This window comes from Lissotriton vulgaris, chromosome 5, assembly GCF_964263255.1.
Source record: "Lissotriton vulgaris chromosome 5, aLisVul1.2, whole genome shotgun sequence".
Taxonomy (NCBI): Eukaryota; Metazoa; Chordata; class Amphibia; order Caudata; family Salamandridae; genus Lissotriton; species Lissotriton vulgaris.
Genome location: NC_141693.1, coordinates 84,668,519 through 84,694,931, shown reverse-complemented (window position 1 = coordinate 84,694,931; position 26,413 = coordinate 84,668,519). Strand labels below are relative to the sequence as shown.

The 26,413-nt window shown below is 43.5% G+C and overlaps 1 protein-coding gene across 2 annotated transcripts in view; it reads left to right on the top strand.

Moving 5' to 3' along the window:
* Positions 1-26,413, top strand: part of OLFML2A (olfactomedin like 2A) — a 231,359-nt gene that overhangs the window by 204,299 nt on the left and 647 nt on the right. For both annotated transcript variants that reach the window (XM_086920948.1, XM_086920949.1), the window contains 2 exons: positions 1,066-1,251; positions 19,522-26,413. The exon at positions 19,522-26,413 is cut by the window's right edge and continues 647 nt beyond it. In XM_086920948.1, the coding sequence (XP_086777074.1) occupies positions 1,066-1,251; positions 19,522-20,123 (788 nt within the window). In that variant the 3' untranslated portion in view covers positions 20,124-26,413. The remainder of the gene's footprint in view (positions 1-1,065; positions 1,252-19,521) is intronic.

Genomic DNA, 26,413 nt, shown 5'->3' with positions numbered 1-26,413 from the left:
TCCAAAATGTTCTGTTGAACTTAGAGGAGCCATCCGTGCCCATTCAGACCTATTGTGTAGCTCCTGAGAGGAATTTCACACCTCGTTCTCACCTTATTCATGGATGAGGACAGGCTAGGAGTTGGCAGAGGCTATTTCTAATTAGTCTTCTGAAAGCCTAGGAAGGTAAAGGGTAATTTTCTAAAAGTTTCTTTTCCCTTTTCCTTAAAATTTAATAAAAATCAAACTTCACAATTTAATGAAATTTTTAATAAGTATTAAAGATAATGGTTTAATTATTTTTCTAGATGGTCATACCCAAGTTAGCAGTATTCGTACTTTAAATATTCTGTACTCTTGTCATCTACGTAGGACAACTAGACCTGCCACAGTGAAAATAACATTTTGGGCGTTGCCACTTTAGGACATTGTAACATAACTTTTCTACATCTCCCACTGCCATGCACCCTGCTTAGTGGGCCATAAGACCTACATAGGGGTGACTTCATTATATTTAAAAGTTAGGTCTTTACCAATCAAAAAGGGTTAATTTGACAGGTCGCACTGCAGGGTTTAACCTCCAGCCGTCAGGCCATACAGGGTAGGCATGTAGGCATGTTTGCACTGCCACGGTAGAGGATTGCACAATAAGTGTTGCAGTCCACAAGTTGCATTTATCCTGGAGGCCCTGGGTGCACTTTTTACACCATATACTAGGCACTTACAGGCAAGTTAAATGTACCAATGAGAATAAGTCAATTTCATCTTGTTTACAGGGGGAGCATAGGTACTTTACTCCTGGTTAGCATGGGTAAAGAACCCAGAGTTCTGAAGCCAGGAAAAATAGCGTCCAGAAAACGGTGAAAAGTCTGGGGTGCTCACACTTGATTTCTTACAAGTTCCAAAAGGATATGCATGTAACTTTATGACTCCTACTTAAAAAAAAAATTCTGAAGTTCCAAAAAGGATGTGGATGATTTACATCATACACTGTTAATTGTCGCTCTTCCGTAGAAGGAAAGAAATCTGATGACTGAGGAGAATGTTCCCAAAATGAACTGTACTCTTGTTTGTATGCTTCTGCAGTTAAGGAGGTTGACTGTGAAGGAACCATCGCCTCTGTGGCCCATCCCGAGAGGCATCATAGCTATGGTCGCAACGAGGGAGCCTGGATGAAGGATCCAGTGGCCAAGGACGATCGAATCTATGTGACCAATTATTACTATGGAAACAACCTTGTGGAGTTCAGAAACCTGGACAACTTCAAGCAAGGTAAGAATTTATTGCAAGGTGGCTTGAAGTGTTAAGACAGATGTATTTACTATCAAATGAGTTAATAACGAAATGTTCTACTAAACTAGCAAGGTTTATATTACTGAACTGCATAGTATTGTGTCCTGAACATTGCATTTTTATCAGTACACTAGCAGCCCGTACCGACGTTGTCCGGGTATGAATTGCTGCCGGCCAGTAGTATATTGTTTTGTAGGATTTCGTTTTGATAGCATTTCTTATCTGTGACAGGCCTGTGAAACGCTCCGATTCACAGTGCACTGCTGATGCACTTAAGAGTGTGCGTTCAGTAGTGTGTGAACTCGAGTTTCCATACTTTATTTTTCCTTGCAATATTATATAGCACAAACTCGACAACATGGCATGAGCACAATTTACATTACAGAAGAACACATTCATTTGTGGTAGGCATGGGGAGACAAAGCGATTTGCCTGGAATCACAGGATGCTGAGCTGATGCCGAGATTCGAACGTAGCTCCCCAGCTCTAAAGTTCGCAATTCTAGAACTTGTGGCGGGAGGTGTGTCTAAAAGTGTATGTCGGTGCTGGCCATCAATGAGAGAGACCTGTGCATTTTTCAAATCGGTGGTGAAAAAATATGAGTATGTTGCTGGAGATGTGGGCTGCCGTGACACCAATGTACTTACCGGGGGAGGGTAAACACTCATTATTCTGCAACTTTCTTTCCGCATACCATCACTCCGCATACTTTCATTACAAAGGGGCATGACTCCGCAATGCCATTATAACGCATGGCATTACATTTTATATGCTTTTACCACGCATACATTTACAACGAAATTCGTTGTAAATGCATGAATGGTAAAAGCATGTTTTTTTTGTAATGTTTGGATAAGGTAAGTATGGGTATAGGGGTATATGTTTTGGGGTACTGAGGTATATGTTTTGGGGTGTTTGGGTATTTTAAAGGTTCAGATATAGTTTTTGGTTATGGGGTACAGGGGTAGTTTTAGAGTTTTGGGATAGGTATGGGTTTTGGGGTACAGGGGTATTTTTAGGGTTCAGGGCTAGGTTTGGATTTTGGGGTATAGGGGTATTTTTAGGGTTCAGGGGTAGGTTTGGGTTTTGGGGTACAGGGGTATTTTAAGGGTTCAGGGCTAGGTTTGGGTTTAGGGGTACAGGGGTATTTTTAGGGGTCAGGGCTAGGTTTGGGTTTTGGGGTGCAGGGTTATTTTTATTGTTCAGGGCTAGGTTTGGGTTTTGGGGTACAGGGGTATTTTTAGGGTTCAGGAGTAGGTTTGGGTTTTGGGGTACAGAGTTATTTTTATGGTTCAGGGCTAGGTTTGGGTTTTGGGGTACAGAGGTATTTTTAGGGTTCAGGGGTAGGTTTGGGTTTTGGGGTACAGGGGTATTTTAGGGTTCAGGGGTAGGTTTGGGTTTTGGGGTACAGGGGTATTTTTAGGGTTCAGGGCTAGGTTTGGGTTTTGGGGTGCAGGGGTATTTTTAGGGTTCAGGGGTAGGATTGGATTTTGAGGTACAGGGGTATTTATAGGGTTCAGGGCTAGGTTTAGGGTTTGGGGTACAGGGGTATTTTTAGGGTTTAGGGATAGGTTTGGGTTTTGGGGTACAGGGTATATTTATAGGGTTAAGATGGGTTAGTGTTTAAGGGTGTTGGGGTATTTTAAGGAGTAAGGGTGGGTTATGATTATGGGGTGCAGGGGTATTTAAAGGGAGCAGGGTCGACACCCAGAGCAGGAATGTACAGAACCTGGGAAGAAAAAACAGTGAAATATTGGGCACAACGCTCGCTTTTTTTTCCCGTAATCCCGCGCCCCGCACATGCCCACAGCACACGCCCACAGCACACGATGTGAGACATGGCATGAAGGGCGGAACGTACCACACGCCCCCAGCGTTTGTCACGCCCCCAGCACACGCCCACAGCACAACGCAGACACGCCCACAAGGGACTACTTTGCTGGCACGGTTCTTTTACCTTGTAAATGTATATGGTGGCCATCTGCATAGCCTATGTCCTTCTGCTGCAACTGCCCTTTCCAACACTGTATTGGGTGTTGTGATTGACGCTGTGATTCCTGAGATTACCCGCCTCAAAGGTTTGGGCCCTCTCTTTATTATATTAGTATGGATATAGGAAAGACTTACTAGCTCCACTTCCAGTCACTTTGAAGATATATATGAATTGCACCCACCCTCCACACTCAGGGAGTGCCTCCGTCATGAAAGGAACAGTTCTAAGACCCACGAAGTATCATTTAATTACCTCCCTTTTGTAAAAGCCCCTATGCATGCCCAAGAGTGACATCAAATGGTAGACAAACTTTGAACCTTTTATATCCAAGCAAAACCCTAGAAATTTGCGACTGCTCCAGAAGGATAGGAAGGGTCACAACAACCTCATCAATAACTACCAAACAAGATGTAGAGTGCCTAGGAGAACTTGCACAGTGTTGGGCTACGTGAAGACAGTCTTGCACGTCTGATGCTTCTTGACCTCTCGTCTGATTCATGATACTCCTGACCATGAAATGCTAATTCAAAGACTGGGGAGGAATGTCTGGGATAGATCTGGAGTGTACCCAATTATTCCTTGATGTCTAGATCAAACAAATGCAAATTAAATGAGTTGAAGCTGCAGACAGCAAAGTCCTGTGTGGCACCCTGCTGTTCAACATCTAAATGGGCTATTTGATCAGATTACCAAGCACTGCAACCTTCAGTTCTGTTCCATGCACATGGGCTTCAGAACAACATCTGCCTGGGAAATGGACCAGACTGTCAAGACAACATCACTAAGGGCCTGCTTCGCAAAATGCACTTTGTAGTATATTTTGTATAACTACAAAATGTCCTACAAAATGTAAGTTTTGCCTATACTTATGTGTGCAGAGTTCCCTGCCCTGACTGGGGAGTCTCCGCACATGTACTACTGATTTTATAGTAAATGTGGGAGGGACACAGGAGAGTGGGTGGGAGAAGGGGTAGACTTACTACTAAAAGGGATCAGACAAGCGATGAGTAGTCAGGGTTTCAGGAGAGTCAGGGAAGGGTGTCCAGAGGCTATCACAACTCACACAAGAGTAGGCTATTTGCCATACTCTGGGGGTGGAGACATGTAACTTACACTATTGTAGGACATTTACAGTCGGAGTATGTCAATACTGAAAGTAGTAAACGTACTACAAAGTGTAAACTTACTCAAAAGTTTAACTTATCTATGTGACTCATGCCCTAACTGTCTAAGTCCTGTGTGCTGATCGACAGAGTGTACAATCCTGGATGAAGGAGAGTTACTTCTGTTACTTTTTCTCAAATGGCTCCAAAGCAGGGAATTTAGCAGTGAGGTAGAGGATAGGCATTTTCAACACAGCAGCGTTAACATTGGGGCCTGACCCAGTTCCACCACAAAACAGAGTGGCGTAGAGTGCTGTGGAGTGTCATAGAGTGGACTGCCATAGAGTAACGTGGCGTAGAGTGGAGTGGCATAGAGTAGAGTAGAGTGGAGTGACCTAGAGTAGAGTGGCATAGGGTGGCGTGGAATGGTGCAGAGTGGTGTAGAGTGGCATGGAGTGGCTTAGAGTAGAATGGCGTCGATGTTAGTGGAATACAGTGGCATAGAGTGTGTAGAAGTTTTAGTTTAAGAGTTTTACATAGCGCAAACTTGACCCGAATTGGGTATCGGAGCGCTTTACATAGCACCAGTTACGTTACTTTACATGAGGACACACATTCATTTTTGTTAGGCACGGGGAGATTAAGTGAGTTGCCCAGAATCACAGGATGTTTTTTGGCGTCATTACTGAGACTCAAATCCAGTGTTCTCCAGGTCCGAGGTCGAGCGCCCTAGCCGTTAGGTGGCATAGACTGGAATTCAGTGGCATAGAGTAATGGTTTAAAGTAGAGTGCTGTGGAGTGATATGGGTGACCTAGAGTAGAGTGGCGTTGAGTGGAGTGGCGTTGTGTGGTACAGAGTGGTATAGAGTGGAATTGAGTGGTGTAGAATAGAGTGATTTAGAGTGAAGTTGCGTAGAGTAGACTGGAGTGATGTAGAGGAGAGTGGCATGGTGTAGAGTGGTGTAGAGTAGCATAGAGTGGAGAAGCATGGTGTAGAGTAGAGTTGCATAGAGTGGAGTTGGGTAGAGTGCAGTGACGAGGAGGGGAGAGGTGTGGAGTATAGTGAAGTGATGTAGAGTGGCTTAGAGTAGAATAGCATGGCATAGAGAAGAGTGGCATTGCATGGACTGGAGTGGCGTAGAGTGGGGTGACATAGAGTAGAGTGGTGTAGTGTGGCACAGACTGGAGTCGAGTGTTGTTGAATGGAGTAGCATGAAGGGGAGTAGAGTGGAGTGGCATAGAGTGTAGTGGCGCAGAGTGGAGTGACGTAGAGTAGCATAGAGTAGAGTGACCGGGATTAGAGACGAGGGGCGCATAGTAGAATGGCGTGGAGTGGCATAAAGGAGAGTGGCGTAGAGTAGAGTGCCATAGAGTAAAGTGGAGTAGAGTGGCATAGAGTAGAGTAGAGTGGGGTAGAGTGGCATAGAGTAAAGTAGAGTAGAGTGGGGTAGAGTGCCATTATGTGGAGTGGAATAGATTGTTATGGGGTAGAGTAGAAAAGCATAGAGTAAAGTAGCATTGAGTTGAGAGACATAGAATGGAGTGTAGTGACGTAGAGTAGAGGGGCATAGAGTAGAGTAGAATAAAGTGTTGAGGAGTAGAGTGGCATGACATAGAGTAGAGTGGTATAGAGTAAAGTGGCATAGAGTGGAGGGAAGTGGTGCAGAGTGGCATGGCGTGGTGTAGAGTGATGTGGCATGGAGTGGAGTAGTGTAGAGTGGCATGGAGTGATGTAACATAGAGTGGCATACAGTGGGATAGAGTGGCATTTCGTGGAGCGCTATAGAGTGGAGTGGCATAGAGTTAAGTCGGGTAGTGTAGAGTGGAGTGGCTTAGTATAGAACAGAGATGCATGGCCTAGAGTAGAGTGGAGTGATGTAGAGTAGAGTGGCATATAGTGATACAGTTTTGGGTGTAAGTAACTTAAACAAGGAACCAAAGTTAAAATGAACACAAAGATATGAGGCATATAGGGATGAGGGGCTGAAAATCAATGAAAATAGGTGTGTGGCGGCAAGCATAATGAAGACAGAAATGTGTTGTTAGTGTGGCATTTGTACATTAGAAAGGCTTAGTCCAATTTATGCAAACTGTAATTTCATTTTAGTAGTGCAAGCAAGCCAAAAGATACAGGTGCAGATAAACAATGTCAAAAAAATTGTTTGAAAACAGAACAAATGGAGAAAGCAGCATGAGAACTTGAAACAGAGGAAGTGTCCTAAAATGCAAATGTTTGCAGTGATAAGCAGTATAAAACTATTTTAGAAAGTCCTATATAAATAGTGCAACAATGATAGAAATAGTATCCGAATCACAGCGTCAGCAGCGGATGGACACTAATTAAGATGAATCAATCTGTGCTTGGTCCATTCTCCACACAAAGAAAAGGAAGTGATGCCTGACACACTCTGGCCAATTAGGAGGCAGCAAAGAAGAGTGACAATGCTGCCAATGAATGGTAACTAATAAGTAAGCTCCAGGGGCCAGATGTAGGTGGCCATTTACCGACCGGTAACGGCCGATTTCGGCCGTTACCAACCGGTAAATGGTCATTCCTGATGTAGGGGGCCTATTTTACCGATTCGGTAAATTTACCGAATCAGTAAAATACCGAATCTGTATTTTTACCAATTCGGTAACTTCCATATGTAGGTGGGACTCTTCTGAGTCCCAAAGGCCAGTCAGATTCGGTATTTTACCACCCAATCCTATTGGGTGGTAAAATACCGAATACAGGTGTGCATGCCCATCTGTGCATGCACACCTGTGCTATGTGACACACAGACATGCTCTTAGGGCATGTCTGTGTGCCACATGGCACACAAGTCCGGAATTGGGGGGCTAGAGGGTGTCAAAGTGACACCCCCTGCACCCTTGCAAAATTCGGAATTTACCGAATCGGTAAATACCGATTCGGTATTCCACATTGATTCCTATGGGCATCAATGGGGGATACCGATTCGGTATTTACAGAATCGGTAAATACAGAATCTTACCGATTCGGTATTTACCGATTCTGAATTACCTACATTTCCCCCCCTCTAATTTTCCACTTCTTAAATACCGAATCGGTATGATTCGGTATTTTAGAAGTGGTAAATTAGAATTACCTACATCGGGCCGGCCCCAAGCCCTTTATAATAAGTAACATCTCTCCCAGGGGACAGCACATGCGCTGTGGCCAGACGTGACCTCAAAGGGCCACACAACACCGGCCTTAAAAGCTGCCAACGAGGACTCAGTGGAGGCCAGAACTCCAGATTATCACATGCTTGAGAAAAGATATCACACCTTATGCTTGATATCCCCACAGTGTGATAATTAATTATTGGTTCCCATAATGCTGTGCTGATTGTGCAGATAGAATGGGTGTATTGATAACAATACAAAGTCTGCCACAACAAAGGGCTTCACTTTTACAAGCATCTTCAGCTGCAAATCATGAGAACTTTATGAGACACACAGTCAGGCAATGAAGCCAGGTGGTTTACAGAGCTCGCTCTGTTGTATGTAAGGGAAATATTTGAAGTCCTGTTTATGAGATATACCGCTGAGTTCAGGCTGATAGTAAAACCGAAAGCAGAGACATAGGAAAGAGGGAACGGTGTACCCAAGGGAAGGTAATAAAAGGGCAAATAGCATGTGTTCTTGAGAAATATGTGATAATTTTGAACAGAAAACTTCAGCAAAAATGGAAAGCACTCTAACAAAATGAAAGATGGACAGAGAAGATGTTAAAAAACAGTAAATATCTGAGGTTGGCCACAACTGAAATAAAAAAAAAAACAGTTGCCTAGAAAAAGCAAAATAAAATGTAGTCTGTGCCGAAAGCGAGGAGTTCTGGATTGAAGGGGAAAAGCCTCTTTCAGAAGTGAAGGTCCCCGGGAGAAAACGAGCTGCTCATCTGAGGTCCTGCAAGGAGAAAACCTGCCCTGGTTAGCTCTGGAAACCCGGCATGGGAGCTGCGTGGGGGGCTTTGTCTTTTTTCTTATATAGTGCAGCACCCGTGTGTGGGGAGCTACCCAGGGCTTCGGGCAACTTTCGAGGGCCCTGTGGCCCTTTTCCTGCTGGTTAATTGGCATCATGTGAGCAAAACCCTAACATCCGCAATCACAGAAGCATGCAAAAAAGGGGTCATATTTACAAGGTCATGAAAAGCCACACAGTAAGTATGGGCCAGCACACAGGGCCACTCCGGCAGCGCTCGGGGCTCTGTGTGTGGAGCAGGTTTCTCAGGTTTTGTACAGTAAAGAGCAGACATGTCGGTCTGGGTTCAAAACAGACTTCTCACCCTGTGCACAGGGCTGGTGTCTCATCCTGTGTATGAAGCAGAGTTCTCACCCTGTGTATGGAGCAGCTTTCTGTCCCCATGTACAGTACAGAGCAGATATGGCACACTGGGTCCAGAACATGTTTTTTGCCCTGTGTACAGAACACGTGTCTCTTTATGTACATAGCAGGTTTCTCACCCTGAATACAAAGCAGATTTCATAGGCTTTGTACAGAGTTGGTGTCACATCCTGCATAGGGAGCAAGTTTCTGCCCTGTGTACAGAGCTGGTGTCTTGTCCTTACCCTGGCTAGGGAGCGGGGTTCTCATCCTGTGTTCTGAGCACCATTCTCACGCTGTGTATGGAGCAGGTTCATCATCCTGTGTTCAGAACAGGTTTCTCACCCGGTGAGCAGAGCAGGATACTCAGCCTGTGTACAGAACAGAATGCTCACCCTGTGTACACAGCAGTATTCTCACCCTGTGTACACAGCAGGATTCTTACCCTATGTACAGAGCAGGATACTCAGCCTGTGTACAGAACAGAATGCTCACCCTGTGTACACAGCAGTATTCTCACCCTGTGTACACAGCAGGATTCTCACCCTATGTACAGAGCAGGATACTCACCCTGTGTACAGAGCAGAATTCTCACCCTGTGTACAGAGCAGAATTCTCACCCTGTGTACACAGCAGAATTCTCACCCTGTGTACACAGCAGGATACTAACCCTGTGTACACAGCAGAATTCTCACCCTGTGTACACAGCAGAATTCTCACCCTGTGTACACAGCAGGATACTAACCCTGTGTACACAGCAGAATTCTCACCCTGTGTACACAGCAGGATACTAACCCTGTTTCTCACAATGCATACAGAGCAGGTATCTCACGCTGCGTAGAGAGCAGGTTTTTCACTCTGTGTAGAGAGGAAGGTTTTTCATGCTATGTAGAGAGCATGTTCTTATGCTCTGAACAGAGCAGGTTTCTCTCACTGCATTCAAAGCAAGTTTCTCACACTGTGCAGAGAGCAGGTTTCTCACACTGCGTAGAGAAGAGGATTCTGACACTGCATTCAGAGCAGATTTCTCATTCAGTGCAGAGAGCAGGTTTCTCACACTGCATATTGAACAGGTTTCTCACTGCGTACAGAGCAGGTTTCTCACCCTGTGTAGAGAGCAGGTTTTTCACTCTCTGTAGAGAGGAAGGTTTCTCACGCTATTTAGAGAGAAGGTTCTTATGCTGTGAACAGAGCATGTTTCTCACACTGCATTCATTTCAAATTTCTCACTATGTGTGGAGAGCAGGTTTCTCACACTGCATCCAGAGCTGGTTTCTCACAGTGTGTACAAAGCAGGGTTCTCACACTGCATCCAGAATAGGTTTCTCACAGTGCGTACAGAACAGGTTTCTCACACTGTGCAGAGACCAGGTTTTGCAGCACAGGTTTCTCACACTGTTTACAGAGCCGGTTTCTCACACTGCATATATATAGAAGATTTCTCACACTGTGGAGAGTGAAGGTTTCTCACACTGCATTCAGAGCAGATTTCTAACAATGTGCAGAGGGAAGGTTTCTCATACTGTGCAGAGAGCACATTTCTCACACTACGTAGAGAGCAGGTTTCTCACACTGCATAGAGAGCAGGTTTCTCACACTGTTTACAGAACAGATTTCTCACACGCGTATATAGAGAAGATTTCTCACACTGAGCAGTGAGCAGCTTTCTCACAGTGTTTACAGAGCTAGTTTCTCACACTACGAATATAGAAAAGGTTTCTCACACTGCACTCACACTGCATCCAGAGCAGATTTCCCACACTGTGCAGAGAGTAGGTTTCTAACACTGTGTGTAGACAGCAGGTTTACAGAGCCGGTTTCTCACACTGCGTAGAGAGCAGGTTTCTCACACTGCATCCAGAGCAGATTTCTCACACTGTGCAGAGAGAAGGTTTCTCACTCTGCATCCAGAGCAGATTTCTCACAGTGTGCAGAGAGAAGGTTGCTCACACTGTGGCGAGAACAGGTTTCTCACATTGTGCAGAGAGCAGGTTTCTCACACTGTGTATATAGAGATATTTCTCACTCTGTGTAAACAGCAGGTTTCTCACACTATTTACAGAGCCAGTTTCTCACACTGTGTATATAGCAAAGATTTCTCTCACTGAGTAAAGCACAGGTTTCTCACACTGCATCCAGAGCAGATTTTTCACAATGTGCAGAGAGAAGGTTTCTCACACTGCATCCAAAGCAGATTTCTCGCAATGTGCAGAGAGAAGGTTTCTCACACTGTGCAGAGAGAAGGTTTCTCACACTGCATCCAGAGCTGGTTTCTCACAGTGTGTACAGAGCAGGTTTCTCACACTGTTTACAGAGCCGGTTTCTCACACTGCATATATATAGAAGATTTCTCACACTGTGGAGAGTGAAGGTTTCTCACACTGCATTCAGAGCAGATTTCTAACAATGTGCAGAGGGAAGGTTTCTCATACTGTGCAGAGAGCACATTTCTCACACTACGTAGAGAGCAGGTTTCTCACACTGCATAGAGAGCAGGTTTCTCACACTGTTTACAGAACAGATTTCTCACACGCGTATATAGAGAAGATTTCTCACACTGAGTAGTGAGCAGCTTTCTCACAGTGTTTACAGAGCCAGTTTCTCACACTACGAATATAGAAAAGGTTTCTCACACTGCACTCACACTGCATCCAGAGCAGATCTCCCACACTGTGCAGAGAGTAGGTTTCTCACACTGTGTGTAGACAGCAGGTTTCTCACACTGTTTACAGAGCCGGTTTCTCACACTGCGTAGAGAGCAGGTTTCTCACACTGCATCCAGAGCAGATTTCTCACACTGCATCCAGAGCAGATTTCTCACACTGTGCAGAGAGAAGGTTTCTCACTCTGCATCCAGAGCAGATTTCTCACAGTGTGCAGAGAGAAGGTTGCTCACACTGTGCAGAGAACAGGTTTCTCACATTGTGCAGAGAGCAGGTTTCTCACAATGTGTATATAGAGAAGTTTTCTCACTCTGTAAACAGCAGGTTTCTCACACTATTTACAGAGCCAGTTTCTCACACTGTGTATATAGCAAAGATTTCTCTCACTGAGTAAAGCGCAGGTTTCTCACACTGCATCCAGAGCAGATTTTTCACAATGTGCAGAGAGAAGGTTTCTCACACTGCACCCAGAGCAGATTTCTCACAATGTGCAGAAAGAAGGTCACTTACACCACTGTGCAGAGAGAAGGTTTCTCACACTGTGTATATAGAGCAGGTTTCTCACACTGTGTTGAGAGTAGGGTTCTCATTCCTAGTACATAGAGCAGGTTTCTTACTCTATGTACAGAGCAGGCCATTTTCTTTGGGCAATAAACAATTGTCTTATAATGTGTTGGAGTATTTGTAGAACATAAACAAACAATCTGAGGAGTTTGGGACCCCCCGACCAGCAGCATGTGGAGCGTGGGCACAGCAAGAGTGTGGGCATTGTGGCACACCAGGGGTGTGAGAAGTTTGGGACTGCTGGAATATAGACTGATTGAAGCTTGGGGTCCGTGGGCAGCGGGTGCGAGGAGATGGGGCTCAGTGTGTGAGGAGATGACACACATGCTCAAGAGCTTGTCATACATGGCGGCACCAGGCTGGTTTGTAAATGCCTGGTCCTTGGCTCTAATGCACAGATGAGCTGCAACTGATGCACTGGAATGCAGCCACAGTGGTTACCAGCAGCTGAGATTCAATCAGGGATTTCATCTGTAGCTCAGTGTTGTCCATGCTGGGGCATGGACTCATCATTTGATGCTAAGTGGGCGCCTTTGAGGTCTCAAGCTCGACATGTAATGTCCAGACTTTCCGTCCGCAGCGCTGAGTGTTGGCCTTTTCCATCATTAGCAGGCAAGGAAACAAACTAACATGATTTGCCCAGAATCACACAATGCAGTTAAGGGGCTCAGCCAGGATTAAGGCTCGGTTGTTCTGGTTCCCAAGACAACAATTGAGCCACTGGGCAACATCTCCAGGCGTGATGGAACCCAAGATGCACCTTCTTCCCACAGAAAGAGGCTCACGTTGTTGTAGAAATGTGATTCCAAAGCAAATTGCAAGGAATGTGGCGCACAAAGTGGTAAATAAACATGATTAAGAGTGAAACGAGATACTGAGCTGCTAATGTCCCCGGTGCCGAGGACCACACATTGCTCTGCCTGCGCTGAGAGCCGGTTGTTTGTTTTCCAGGAGACACCTGCCGCCGGCCTCGCCTTCTCCCCACGGTGAGCATGTGTTTATAAAGGTCCTGTCGCCCCCTTGCAGGATTAATGCTGTTTGCCTGTGGATTATGAACTGAGATCACATGCATTTTAATACACTCAGCATGTTCTTCCGACATAAAAGGCAAGGCCGGCTTTTTAAAAAGCAGTAAGCCCACTGGAGGCCAAGATTCCAATTCTTGCCCAAGGGAGCTCTTCTAGCCCGAGGATCCGCTTTCGCCAGCTCAGCACATTTCCTTCGGCGTCAGTGTCCCTTTTACCAACACTAAGGCCCTGGCTTACTAAGGTTTTTGCAGAGTGAATAAAAATACTTATTTGCAAGTATACATTCTGCATCCCGCTTACAGAATCATGATACGTGCCATCTGCATTGGTGGGTTCCTGCATTTGACCATTTGTAGGGTCAGTAGGGCGGCGGCAGTGGGGCGCTCCTGGGAGGGGCAGTCTGTGGGATGCTGGGCACACACATTCTAGGAGGTTTCTGGGTATCCACAGGGCCGTTGCAACCTGGAAACAAAGCATGTTTGCTCTTGTTAAAGTCATGAACTCATTCTGTTGGTCATTCTGGGTATCCACAGGGCCGTTGCAACCTGGAAACAAAGCATGTTTGCTCTTGTTAAAGTCATGAACTCATTCTGCAAGTCAAGTCTGGCTCGCCTGCAGACCCGGTAAGATCTGCTCTTTTCAGGGACGTTGCTTTTCAGGGACGCACAGCAGTATGCTCTCTGATTAACCTCTCCCTGACTTCTGGCCTGGTCCCTGCCAAATGGAAGCAAGCGGTGGTTTCCCCGATCCTAAAAAAACCATCTTTGGATCCGTTGAGACCAGAAAACTACCGCCCAATATCCTTGCTCCCTTGGCCGGCCAAGGTCATGGAGGCCCATGTAAATCTGGCCCTCACGGAGCATATGACCCTAGTGAATGTCCTGGATCCCACGCAGAATGGGTTTCGTGCTGGCCACAGCACTGAGACGGCCCTTCTGGCAATGGTTGAGCATTTGCGGATTGTGCTCGATGCAGGTCAAACGGCAGCGCTTATTTTATTAGACCTGAGCGCTGCCTTTGACACTGTTTCCCATCGCATCTTGCTACACCGCCTGCAGGACATTGGCATTTGTGGTTCAGCTCTGCAGTGGTTCCGCTCCTTCCTCAATGATCGCTCCTTCTGCGTTGCCACCCCTCCTTTTCAGTCCAAGTACCATCCTTTGGACCTGGGGGTCCCTCAGGGCTCCTCGCTGAGTCCCACGCTTTTTAATCTGTACGTGCAGCCGCTGGCTGAGGTCGCCAGGCAATGGGGCCTTACCATGGTCTCCTATGCTGATGACACTCAGCTGGCGTTTACGATCAGCGGGGATGCCAAGCAGGATGCCCTCAGGTTCCGAAGTGGACTGAGAGAGGTGGCCAGCTGGATGAATAACAACTGTCTCCAGCTGAACGCGACAAAAACAGAGGTGATGATCGTTGGAAGGGAAGCGGACCACTGGGGGGACGAATGGTGGCCTCCGGAGCTGGGATCCGCGCCGGTCCCCTGTCCTGGAACTCAGGAATTTGGGAGTGTGGCTTGACCACACGCTAAGCTTTCTGACTCACACGAAGAGAGTGGCGGCCTGCTGTTTTGGAGTATTACGCGGGCTAAGACCCCTGCTGAGATTCTTTGATGCTCCTACAAGACAGCTGGTCATTCAAGCAACGATTATCTCTCGGCTGGACTACGCTAGTTCACTCCTGTTAGGAGCGAACCAAGCCGAGATTCTCCGCTTACAGCGAGTCCAGAACGCGGCGGCTAGGGCGGTGGTTGGTCTGCCTCGAACCTGCCCCACCTCTAACACTCTGCGGTCCCTACACTGGCTCCCGATAAGCAAGCGTATCCAATTTAAGGCTCTTTGCCTGGTTTTTAAAATTCTGAGAGAGTTGGCACCCGTGATACTCAACACACTGATCTCTTCCTACGTTCCTACCCGCTCACTCCGTTCTCTTGGACAGTCCTTGGTGGTCGTCCCCCGTTTTAGACTTAGTCGGATGGGGGGTCGCTCCTTCCGCGTGAAAGCTGCAACCCTCTGGAATGCGCTCCCCTTGGAAATCCGCCTTTCGGATGACTTAATATCTTTTCGTAGGGCTCTGAAAACCTTCCTGTTTTAAATGCTCCTTGTTTTTAATGTTTTGCTTTTGTTACTGGACTTAGTGTTGTGTTGTGTTTACCTTTCCCTGCGCCAGGACGCTCCTTCGCTGGAGCAGCTGTGCGCATTAAAATGCAAATAACATAACATAACATAACATAACAAAGAGGGGTAACGCCCCGTATTAATAGGTCTATTGGAAGGGGTTTTCAAGGTGGAAAAAATATCTACTTTCAGGAAAGAAAAAAAAAGAAAACTACAAATACGCTTGTCCGCATGATTTACTCATGTAGGATTTTCTACCAGGTGTAAATTCTAATCTTGTGGAGGTGTCAAAATGGCATAGATTTCTAGGAGGCCATCCGGAATTTTTGTAAAATAATCCCCAATAAGGTGGAAATTAGTCCCAGCTACACTAGGAAACCTAGGGGAGAAAAGTTTGGATTTGTGTGGCCTTTATGAATCAGGCCTAATGTAAGAACAATTTCTTCAGACTGCTAGTCAGAATAATGTCATTAATGCATTCAATGAATGCATTATCTCTCTTGTTTCGCGAGGGGCAGTGTTCAACGCCTCTGGCTTCTTTTAAATATTTACATCGCTGTTGTAAACTAGTTGGGCATCCCATTCTAGCTGTGGTGTGAGTCTCCTCTCTTTTTACAAAATAATCTTTACTTAGTTGAATGATTCACCTTGTGTGCTGGCACTATACAATTATATACAGCACGGTGTGTATTAAATGCCAGGTGTAAATTGATACTTGTATAGCGCACTACTCACCCGTAAGGGTCTCAAGGCGCTTGTACAAATACCGCTGTGGAACCCATCCTGGCTTTCCCTGTGAGGCGTCCACTCCTGGGCACCCCCAAGGTGGAGGCCAGGCATCCTAAGCGTTGTGGGGGCTGTTGTGGAGATTAAGCAAGCTATTGCCCAGAGTTGCAGAGTGGGACTCCATGATTTAAATAGGCACCGAGGCGAGAATTATCAGGTCCGTGGAATTTTGAGCCCAAGACCCGCCGAGGCGGGGAATTGAACCCCGGTCCCGGGCTAGACCTCTGCATCAGGGTCTGCCGCTCGACCCATTGAGCCACACTTCTCCACTGACATCAGCAGTGTGGCTGGTAGATTTCTGAGTGCATGACTGGAAGTCAGAATTTAAATGATGGATCAGCTGGGTAAAGGGAAGTGTATGTAGCTGCTAGTAGCAGACAATAACTTGCCAAATGTGAGAGATGGAAAATGAAACAAAGGAAGAGTGATGCTAAATGTACAAATGAGATACCACAAAGTGAGACAGTGACAGAAAAGAGATCCAAGTTTTCAGCAAACTTCACGAAAACACAAAATATATATATATAAGGCTCCGCAACAGGTTATGTGATAGTTGAGTGACAGATCCCTCTGGTAGCTATTTAGTGCCGCACTATATTTAAAAATGTTTTGAAGAGTTTTGTGTGAGATTCCTGTGCCAGACAACGATGAAATGGAACTATTGCACCTCCCTAAATGGTGTTATGACTTTTCCTTCTCCCGCGGTGTGGCAATGGCAAGCGACCCTTCCAATGCTCACCATCACATGTTTTTAGACTTGCTTCAAACTCAAAGGCCAGGTATTGGATGGACCTCCTTAGAGCAGAGAGTTGAACCAGGATTGCTAAACTCCTTCATTAGGACACAAACTAGTTGATTTTTTTGTTGTGTGGTGTGCAGTGATCCACACTCAGACATAGCCCTCCCACAGTTAGTTGGGCTGAAACATCCTAACTCATGATACAGATTTACAATAAACATTCACCAGCAGAAGTTAAGCTTGGACTTGTAGAACCACGAGGTAAACAGCTCACAACACCAACAATATCAGATATGTTGAACCTCTGCAGTTTGCCCACATTTCATAATGTTTGGTGACCAGATCCACAAATCAGAACACAATCCTAAAATATTCCTATTTTTCAGCAGCTGGCTGCATACCATTGATAAGTGTCACTCTATGTATATAAAGTCAGAGCACTTATAGATGCTAGCATCACTGAGCCAGGCACCTACCTTCTGGTCAACCATCACTGTGAAGCTGAAATCAGACAAGGGGAAGGTCTAACCAAGGAAAGTTGTGCTTTGCTCTGGGGTGTCACTCTCTCCTTCCCCCATCTGTTTAGTCACAAAGCATTTGGGATTAGTAATTGGTAAGAAGATGATGATTGTTTCTTGTTTACTTCAGTTGAGATTGGTCAAGTAAATGTTCCCTTTATTGGGTATCGCTTAGCGACAGCATTAGCTGTTTTTTTTCTTAGACCTATTGTGAACAACACAATACATAGAGGGGCCTTTGGGTCAGCCTTTCACTCATGATTGTGCTATTTCATGTCTATCTCAGGGTCCTTCTCTTGACTCAATGTCTTTGCCGTGCACCTCTAGCAGTGCTTAATTTGAGCTGGTGATTTCTGGTGGTCGGCATCAGCACCTAATTGTCAACACTGGCACCTATGACAGTGTGCCACATGATGGCGCTCTTTATTTTATTTAGAGATGAGCACAAAAACAGTTGTTTATAAATTTAATATACATAAAAAATGACTAATACTTGCTGTCCAAGCCATTCTAATAGCTTTGGTGGCCTGGAATAGCATGAATTGTCACGCTTGTAGGGGTGTGATAGTTAGTAGTTGTGTTTGTATTGTCATTGGCAGCGCAGGTAGGGCCTATGGGTTGTGCAAGCTCAAGAGGCCCCCTAACGAGAGCCCTGGCACTTTTCTTTTACAAATTAATCACTGCCCCCTGGTGTATGGATTCTTTACCATCCTTTTGATTTAGGAGTTGTAACCTTCCCCTGCTGACATGATGGAAGTACTTTTTCATTTGTATCCTTTAGCAATCTATGGGAGCGCATCCCTTCACTCTCCTCCCATACTTATTCTTTGATTCCCCAGCTCTCCCCTCCCCTCACTTCATTTACTTATTATTTCTTCATATTTGATTATGCGAGGACCTGGCAGGTGCAAGAGTACTACTGCGCCACTTCCTTGCCCCCCCCCCTTTCTTCCCTTCAATGTCCTTCCCACCTGTGCTTAATTTTTGTTTTATTTACTTTTTAAAAATTATTTTTAAAGGCCTGGCAGCTGACCACACTGCTACTAGGGTGCTCGCTTATATTGGTCTTATATTGCTTGCATTGCATCACACACTTACGTTTTCAAAAGGTAAATATCTGGAATACACATTAGTCATCTTAGAATGCTAAACTAAACTTAAAAAATTATGAAATGGCAGCCGGTGTATCAGGACACAAGTACACACATTCCCGCACATTGCTGGTTATCTTGAAATGCTTTCTTTGTATTAGAAAACCATTCCAAGATGGCCACCCAAGCATGCATGTGCCTCCCAATGCACCAAAGGCCATCTTTGAATAGTTATTTTCTAAAATAAAAACATCCCGAGATGGCTGCCAGTGCTTTTGTGTGCACATGCATCATAACACAATAGCCAGAGTGAAAAAAATATGTTTGCTTGTTTTTGCCAATGGAACCAAATATTGGCAAATCAGGTATCCTGGTAATTTGCTTTGAAGGGGAGACTTATTGGCTTTGCGAATGCTTATTTTCGGTCTGATCTGTACATGCTCATAGGCTCATAGTGCCTGCATTTCATTGACTCATTCTGTGATCTAAGAAAATATGATCTTATTTTAAAGACCACAGGCACTCCTGCAGGTGTCCTATTGATCAACGCATCTTTTTAAAGTGCTATGCCTTCATCACCATGCTTTTTATCACCTTTTGTCCTTTCTTCAATACAAATTTATACCCATACAAATAATAATTCCTCTGAGTTCCAACATCCTACTAAAAAATGTGCACGTGGCTAAGCCTCCCCGCTGTGCGTACTTGATCCTAAACATTGGAACTTTCATGCCTTCCAAAAAAGGCTCAAAATATATATTTTTGTTACATTCTCAATTCTTTTCTCCAATTGATTAGGAGCATTGGGTGTGTGAGTATTTTACAAATCTAAAATAAAAAATAGAAGTAATCCCTGTCATGGGGACTTCCAAACTCTTCTGCAGTGGCCCTGTGAATGAATTATTGCATTTCACGTACCTACATGTCTTGGTTATGCTGTAAAACATTTCCCAGCTTTGAGGTTAGTCTTAATGTGTAGTTTGGACTGGACCTGACATGAGATTTGAAGTTCATTGGTGTTGTGGTGTTTTTTTATTTAAAATCTCATCATACTCCCGGAAGACCCTCTTGAAGGCTAGTTCTTGTTCAGCAGCAGACAATCTTTAATTCCCCATAATATTTAAGCTGCTTCCCCTTCCTCGAGTCTTTGGTTTGAGTCTTAGCATAAAATCTTTCCACAATATCGTGAACCGAGACATCAACAACACTGTGTTGCCTAGCCTTTGAAGATCAAATATACTTTAAAAGAAGTATTGAAAATGTATATTCATTGGACAAAATATTGTTCATTAAAAAGATCTTCCATTGTGTTTTGCAGGGCGCTGGAGTAATTTGTATAAGGTCCCTTACAACTGGATTGGGACCGGCCATGTGGTGTACCAAGGGGCGTTTTTCTACAACAGAGCTTTCACCAAGAACATCATCAAATATGACCTCAAGCAAAGGTTTGTATCCGCCTGGTCTCTCCTACATGACGTCGTCTATGAGGACACAACGCCATGGAAGTGGAGAGGTCACTCTGACATCGACTTTGCCGTGGACGAAAGTGGGCTGTGGGTGATATATCCCTCCATGGACTACGACTACTCTCAGAACGAAGTCATCGTCATCAGCAAACTCGATCCCAACGATCTCTCTGTGAAGAAGGAGACCACTTGGAGGACCGGCCTCAAGCGTAACTCATACGGGAACTGTTTCATCATCTGCGGGATCCTTTACGCAGTGGACGTCTACAACCAACAGGAAGGGCAGATCTCATACGCCTATGACACTCACACAGACACGGAGGCAGATCCCAAACTCCCCTTCACCAATGAGTATTCTTTCACCACCCAGATAGATTACAATCCCAAGGAGAAGGTACTGTACGCCTGGGATAATGGACACCAGCTGACGTACAAAATTAACTTTGTCGCCTGATCGTACCTCTCAAGTGTGTAACTATGGGGCGGGCCCTACATGAACAAGCACTTTTATTCCAACACCACACACAATGAGAACCAACAAAGTATTCCACTGGTGTCCTTGGGTCTATAGGAAGTGGAAACATGCTTGATGTGGGAAATTGTGGAGGTGCCCAATTTATTTCATTGTAAAAGAACAGAATGGCTGGTGACAAAAAGCGTCTGGGCATACTGTTAACCAAGCTTAAAGCATGAGCTTGCAACCTCCACTGTCTTGGCTTTCTCTCCTAGGGAATTTTTGCTTCCCCTGTCACAACTCCCACAAACAGAATCTAGTTGGACAATATCCATTCAAGTCTGCAAATTCTACGTGGAGAACAATCCCCCGTACCCCGAAGTGAAGGATTACTTTGTCTGCTTTCATTTCTCTTCCAATCAGATAAATACCAGAAGAGGAACTTTTAGTTCTGGGTGTATGGATAACATCTCTGCCTTTACAAACTGTTTTCTGCTAGTTAAAACGTATTATGGCATTTTCATCACCATTCACTATTCCTGCCCGCAGTCAATGCCGCAATTGGGCAATACTACTGTTAAACAGACGATGGGCTGACGTATATACTGATGGTCTGTGCTGTCGGATAGCAACAGCGTGAAATTAATTTTATCCAGAAGTCGTAGGAATATAGGTGTGTTTTGATTTATACGAAGCCACATTTTCACCAAACGTTATTTCTGTGTATGCATTCACTACCCGAGAGGAGTTGTACATGGCAACATGTTGGCTGCAGAAGAGACCATGTTAAAGGGACACATCACACTACAGTTGGTGCAAGTCAAAATGTAAACTCATTTCTTGAGTTGCATCAGCTAACCCTCCAACTTGTATTGTCTCCAATCTTAGAATGAGTTGACATTTTCCATATATTTAACAATAGTATTAAGGTAAGAGTGTTCAACATAGCTTCCAGGGTCCCAGATCCTTGCCACGCTTTTAGGATATTTAATCTCCAAAAAAGCCCATTATTTACTTCAGGAGAATGATTTAGGCAGGTTGACCGTACTCTAGGATTGAGCACACCAGCTCAAAGTCCGCGTACATACAGTTCTAGTAACCTGACAGTGCAAACCAATTCACTGCAATACCCTGAGCAGATCAGTGATTGCAATCCTTATTTGTAAATTAATTTCTTTGGTTCAATATTTCATCCTTATGGGTATTGATTAATAAGCATACATGCCTCTCCTTATGTATTTGATTCAGTTAAATATATCTTTGTTGTACACATAATTTACATTACATGAGCAATTCTTTGTGTGCAAATCTCACCAAGTATTTCAACAATATTTAGTTCTTCAGCCCTCATGCTTATGCTTCATTTCCTTTATGCATTTTGGTTAAGAATTAGCCTTCATCGGGGGGAGATGTACGACTTGGACACATAAGGAGAAGCGCGTCCAATTAGGTCAAGTAAACATTTTAGGATCGCCTCTAACTAGGTAACTGACTTCTATTTACATAAACAGTACTGAAATGTAGCTTGTGTGACTATCATGCAAATATGAACTCTCCCTTATGATGCCCACCCATGAAAGAATTAGACCTTTATGGGTTTTCTTTCACTGCTCAAAGGTTTATCACTTTATACTTTACAGGTATGGAAATCAGTCTGGCACGCAATGCTTTCTTTTTAAACACTCCAGTTTCATGCAAAAAATTGTTGAAATTTAAAAAAGAAAATGCTGAAAATATGATAAGCACTCTTGGAAAGGAAAATAAAGGCTTCTTTTACAGATACTTTTCAACACTATCACCAAAATGTTAACACTACATAGACTCAACTATACATAACCTTAGTGCAGTTAATATGACTTACATTCTTTCAGCAAAGGTTGATGGTTGCAGTAATGCTGGCATGGGAAGCTAGTGATTCCATCAATAGTGGAGGTGCTTTTCTGCCTTCAAATTAACTTTGAAAAAGTCTCCAACCTCAAAGATCATGTGGCAAAATAATGCCAACTAAGTTGGTATATTTTCTAAATAGCAAACCTTTGAGAGCTGGCAGAATAAATATTCCCTAATGGTGTGTATCATCCATTTGGGAAGTTTGATGTTGGGAAGAGCAATAAAAAGGTGTGTGTGGGTTTTCATCTGAAATATCATTGAAGGCATTATTAAAATATTTCTGTAGATAATTAAAAAATACTTTTTTGAAGGGCTCGTTCATCCCTAAAAGAACTATAGTTAAATGTCTCAAACTGTGTCTAGGAGATCATTCCACAAGCGTGATTAGACAGCTTCATGTCTACACATTTGCTGAATGAGCAGAGACAGCCCGCACAGGTAAGAGTGGTGGGCGGGGTGGGTGGGAAAGTCGACAGACAACGGGATAGGTAAAATTAAATACATAAATAGATAAAACCATTTACCTTGTGCTCGCTGCAGCGCAGAGTCGGCGATGCAGCGAGTGCAAGGTAAGTGTTTTTTTTTTTACCTATCCTGTCATTTGTCGACTTCTCCCCCACCCTGCCCCATCGCTTTTACTTGTGCCAGCCGCCACTGTGTATAAGATGAGAAGCTATTACTAAAAAAAAACTGTCATATATGACTTTATACACTAAGGAAGATACTCAAACGCCTAGACATATAAGATATAATACTCACTAAGTGTGTAACAAACAATATGAGAAACCTCAAGAAAGATCAATGAACGTTGAGATTGAGAGGCGCATACTTGCATGTTTAAATTGTACCCTGAAGGCACAGCGATGAATGTTATACACAGCTAAGAGTGTTCCCGGACCAGTGAATTAGCAATGTCATTTCCATAGCACCAAGAAGTGGTTGATAACGTGTCTTTTTAAAAAGAAATGGCTGCCCTAGATAGCAGAGGAGGCTTCTTTTCAATGCCACAATGTATTGTTGAAATTAAATTGCTGTCTATTGAAATTGCTGTCAAATTTCAGGCAATCGTATAGTGTTGCATGGCACTGGCCTTCTCAGTTTCTCAATGTAATGGTACATTGGAATTGCTTTAAAAAGAAAGGTTTTGTTTCTTTTTTCAGTCAACAAATTTATGTAATCGCTTTGAGCAGCTAATATATTGTCTAAATGACACCATCACATTCCTTGAGCTTTTAAATTGTGATCAAATAATCAAAAGAGATACCAACATTTCAGACACCGTGAGGAAATGTGGGCAGCAATCGATTATTTTAAAATTGTCTTAACTGTTCACGATTTGTGTCTTACTTCAATCACCAAATTTAAAGCAAATTTATATCAAATCTCTAACAACTAACATTTTGGATAGTTATCAGCCCTCAAATATGTTTTCTTTGCAAAGGCAGTGCTCAAATATGTTTCCTTTACAAAGACTCACATATGTTAGCTTTATAAAAGCCTTTCCAGACATGGTATCGAAGTAAATGCGTATTCCATTATCATTTATGGCAAAAGTTCTATGTAGATTAGAAACAGTAAGAGATAATTAAACAATAACACTTATTCCCAGAAAAAAACTGTGAGATATGAAACAGCTCCTTCTCATTTGCAAGCAAAGCTAGACTCCCTCAAGTGTCTGTACTAAATCGATCTAAGCATGTTATGTAATACAGTTTAGATAGTGGTCATAACATCTGCTTCTTTGTGGCCACTTTGTTTACGAGCATGGAAAATGTCAACAATTTGCTGAACATTCACTTCAAGCCAAAGGATTTTTAAAGTTTCTACTGTTATCCGCTCTTAGCCATACATGTATGAGTAGCTTTTTGAGAGCTTGACATTATGCATAGAGTCTGCCATCATGAGGTCAATGTAAATGTACTGTATGTTGGTCTTTCCCTAGAGTGCATGTGCAACATTGTAAAATTTGATGGATGTCTTTGATTGTAAATAGCTTGTAAGGCATCTTACATAATGTTTATAGGTAACATAATTTTAATATGTTTGTATATACAGTATCTTAGAAATGGTATAACCTGGAGATGACAGGGTTAAAGAATACCACTAACTTTACATAGACATCTTGCAGAAGGTGCATTGGCAAAAAACATAATGAATTGTTCCATTATCGACTTAGCCAATGTAACTCATTGAACGAGTGGAAAACTTGTAATATTACATTGTACAATAGAACAATTAATCTGTACCACTATACAGGACATCTGAATCCAACCTGTGTCTCAGAATCACTAAACAATATAGTTATATTTCACCATTTCCTTATTAATGTTCCAGATGCTGTCTATATATGGCACCAGGGACATGTCTTCGTATTGTTGAGAAGAAAGGATAGGTAAACCTGGTGTAAAATTATCTAGTGATGCACTGCCATAAGAGACAAACTGGCTCTTACTGTCTTGTTGATAAAATGGTTCTTCTACTAACCATTGTGTTGGTGCTCTATTCACCTTTATGTGACAGAGAGGCAATGTCACTCCTAATTTAGGATTTATGTGTGTACATAGAAACATGTATCAAAGCATTAAGTATATCCTTCAATGTGGTATCTTGAAACTTCCTAGACATATTCAGACGAAAAGTTGCCCGCAGCAGGACAACACATCCTTTTCTTAGCAGCTGGGTGGTAAAAACCTTTGGTGCTCTGATAGCAGAGCTGTTCTTTGAAGGCACAGTTTTGATAAACTGTTGTATGTTAGATCAATTCTACAACTACCGGTTTACTACAAACCTGAACATAAACACACTCACCCCTTTTTGCTGTATCACATCCATGATGTCCTGCTCATACTAACCTCCTCTACGGTCTACATTGGTTATAAGGACTGGAAAAAATCCGAACATTTAATCTGATGTAAGGAGAGACAATACTTCTAACTTCCTAACAAATTTGCTGAAAACCCCTCATGCATGAAACTTCAAAATGTTCTAAATTGTACTCTCTTTGCAATGAGGTGACAGACATAACTAAAACGTTTAAGATTCATAGGGCACACCACAGGTTCTTGTGGCATAAATAACCATAGAATTAAATGCAAAATTAGTGGCATTGCACTGTGGAAGTTTGAGTAGGACAACAGGCTTTAAGCAAAAACACGTCACCAGTGTAGGTGAAGTTTTGTCAGCCAGTGTCTCAACATTTATCTTGTATTCTCCTTAATAACATCTCAGTACATTGAGAACACCATTGGACCTTCATTTATCTAAGTTTTGCATGCTATCCTCAGAACATAAATCCGACATAGGGTCGTCATTATTATTGCAAATCACTATACAAGTGCAGGATTTGATTTTCACTTCACCTTCTACTCATCTTTACATCAAGGGTGCAAGGGAGTAGAAGTTCAACAGGGTTAGATCAGCCTGAACAGATTTCCATGTGGTGACATTAACATCCAATAGGAACTTGCTGTTTTGAAAGTAAATTGTGGGTTTCAAAAGAATATCCAAACTCTTACAACTTGAGTCAGGGTTTCCCTACTGCTCTGATGGTTGGACACTACATGCATCTGCAGGTTGTATTCACTACAGGGTTGAATCTGCTCACCCCTGTACTCCCTCACTATGTCAAGGAGTAACCACACTGACGCTGGGTGACAGAAACCCTCTTCCCTAAAGGATAAATGTAACACAACGATTACATGTTGCTAATTCTTGACTTCCACAAATTTTTTATAACATCTGTTCTGGTTTAGATTTAGACATGGAATAAAAGTAAATTTTTACCTATCTCATGGATACGGCTATTGAGACATCTTACAGGCGGTCAGCACTGGAGAATGCCAGATGTGTCTGGATCAACTGACTGATACATCTGGCTAGAAATATTCTATAAAAAGATCTTCTAAATACCCTCTCAGAGTTTTTTTTTTAAGTAATAAGAATATGAAATAATTTCCAAAGATCATGAGATGCATATTTAAGCAGGTTCTTCTAGGCCACCCAGGACTTTCCATCCCAACTGTGTCGACTTTTGTCAGGATAAGGCAGAGGCTTGCAGAATTGATGGTCCATTTCAGGATATGAAAACCTAGAGGAAGCAGGCTAAAGTCCAGTTGCAACTTTCACGGAGGACACACCACAAGGTACCGCGACAGAGGTTTGTAGCTTGCGTAGCACCATTGACACATTCTAGGCATGTGTTGCATTTACGTTGTCACTGTACTGGGAAGTCGGTCACTCTATGTTAAATTAAAAATGTACATGCATCACTCCTATATCTAAGCAGCGTTATGCAGATTTGTGCAATAAACATTCCAGCATGGCTTATCAAAGACGCTTTCAGTGCAATGCTATGTCATGCACCTAGATGGAATAAACATTCCGTCATGATGCCTTGAAGA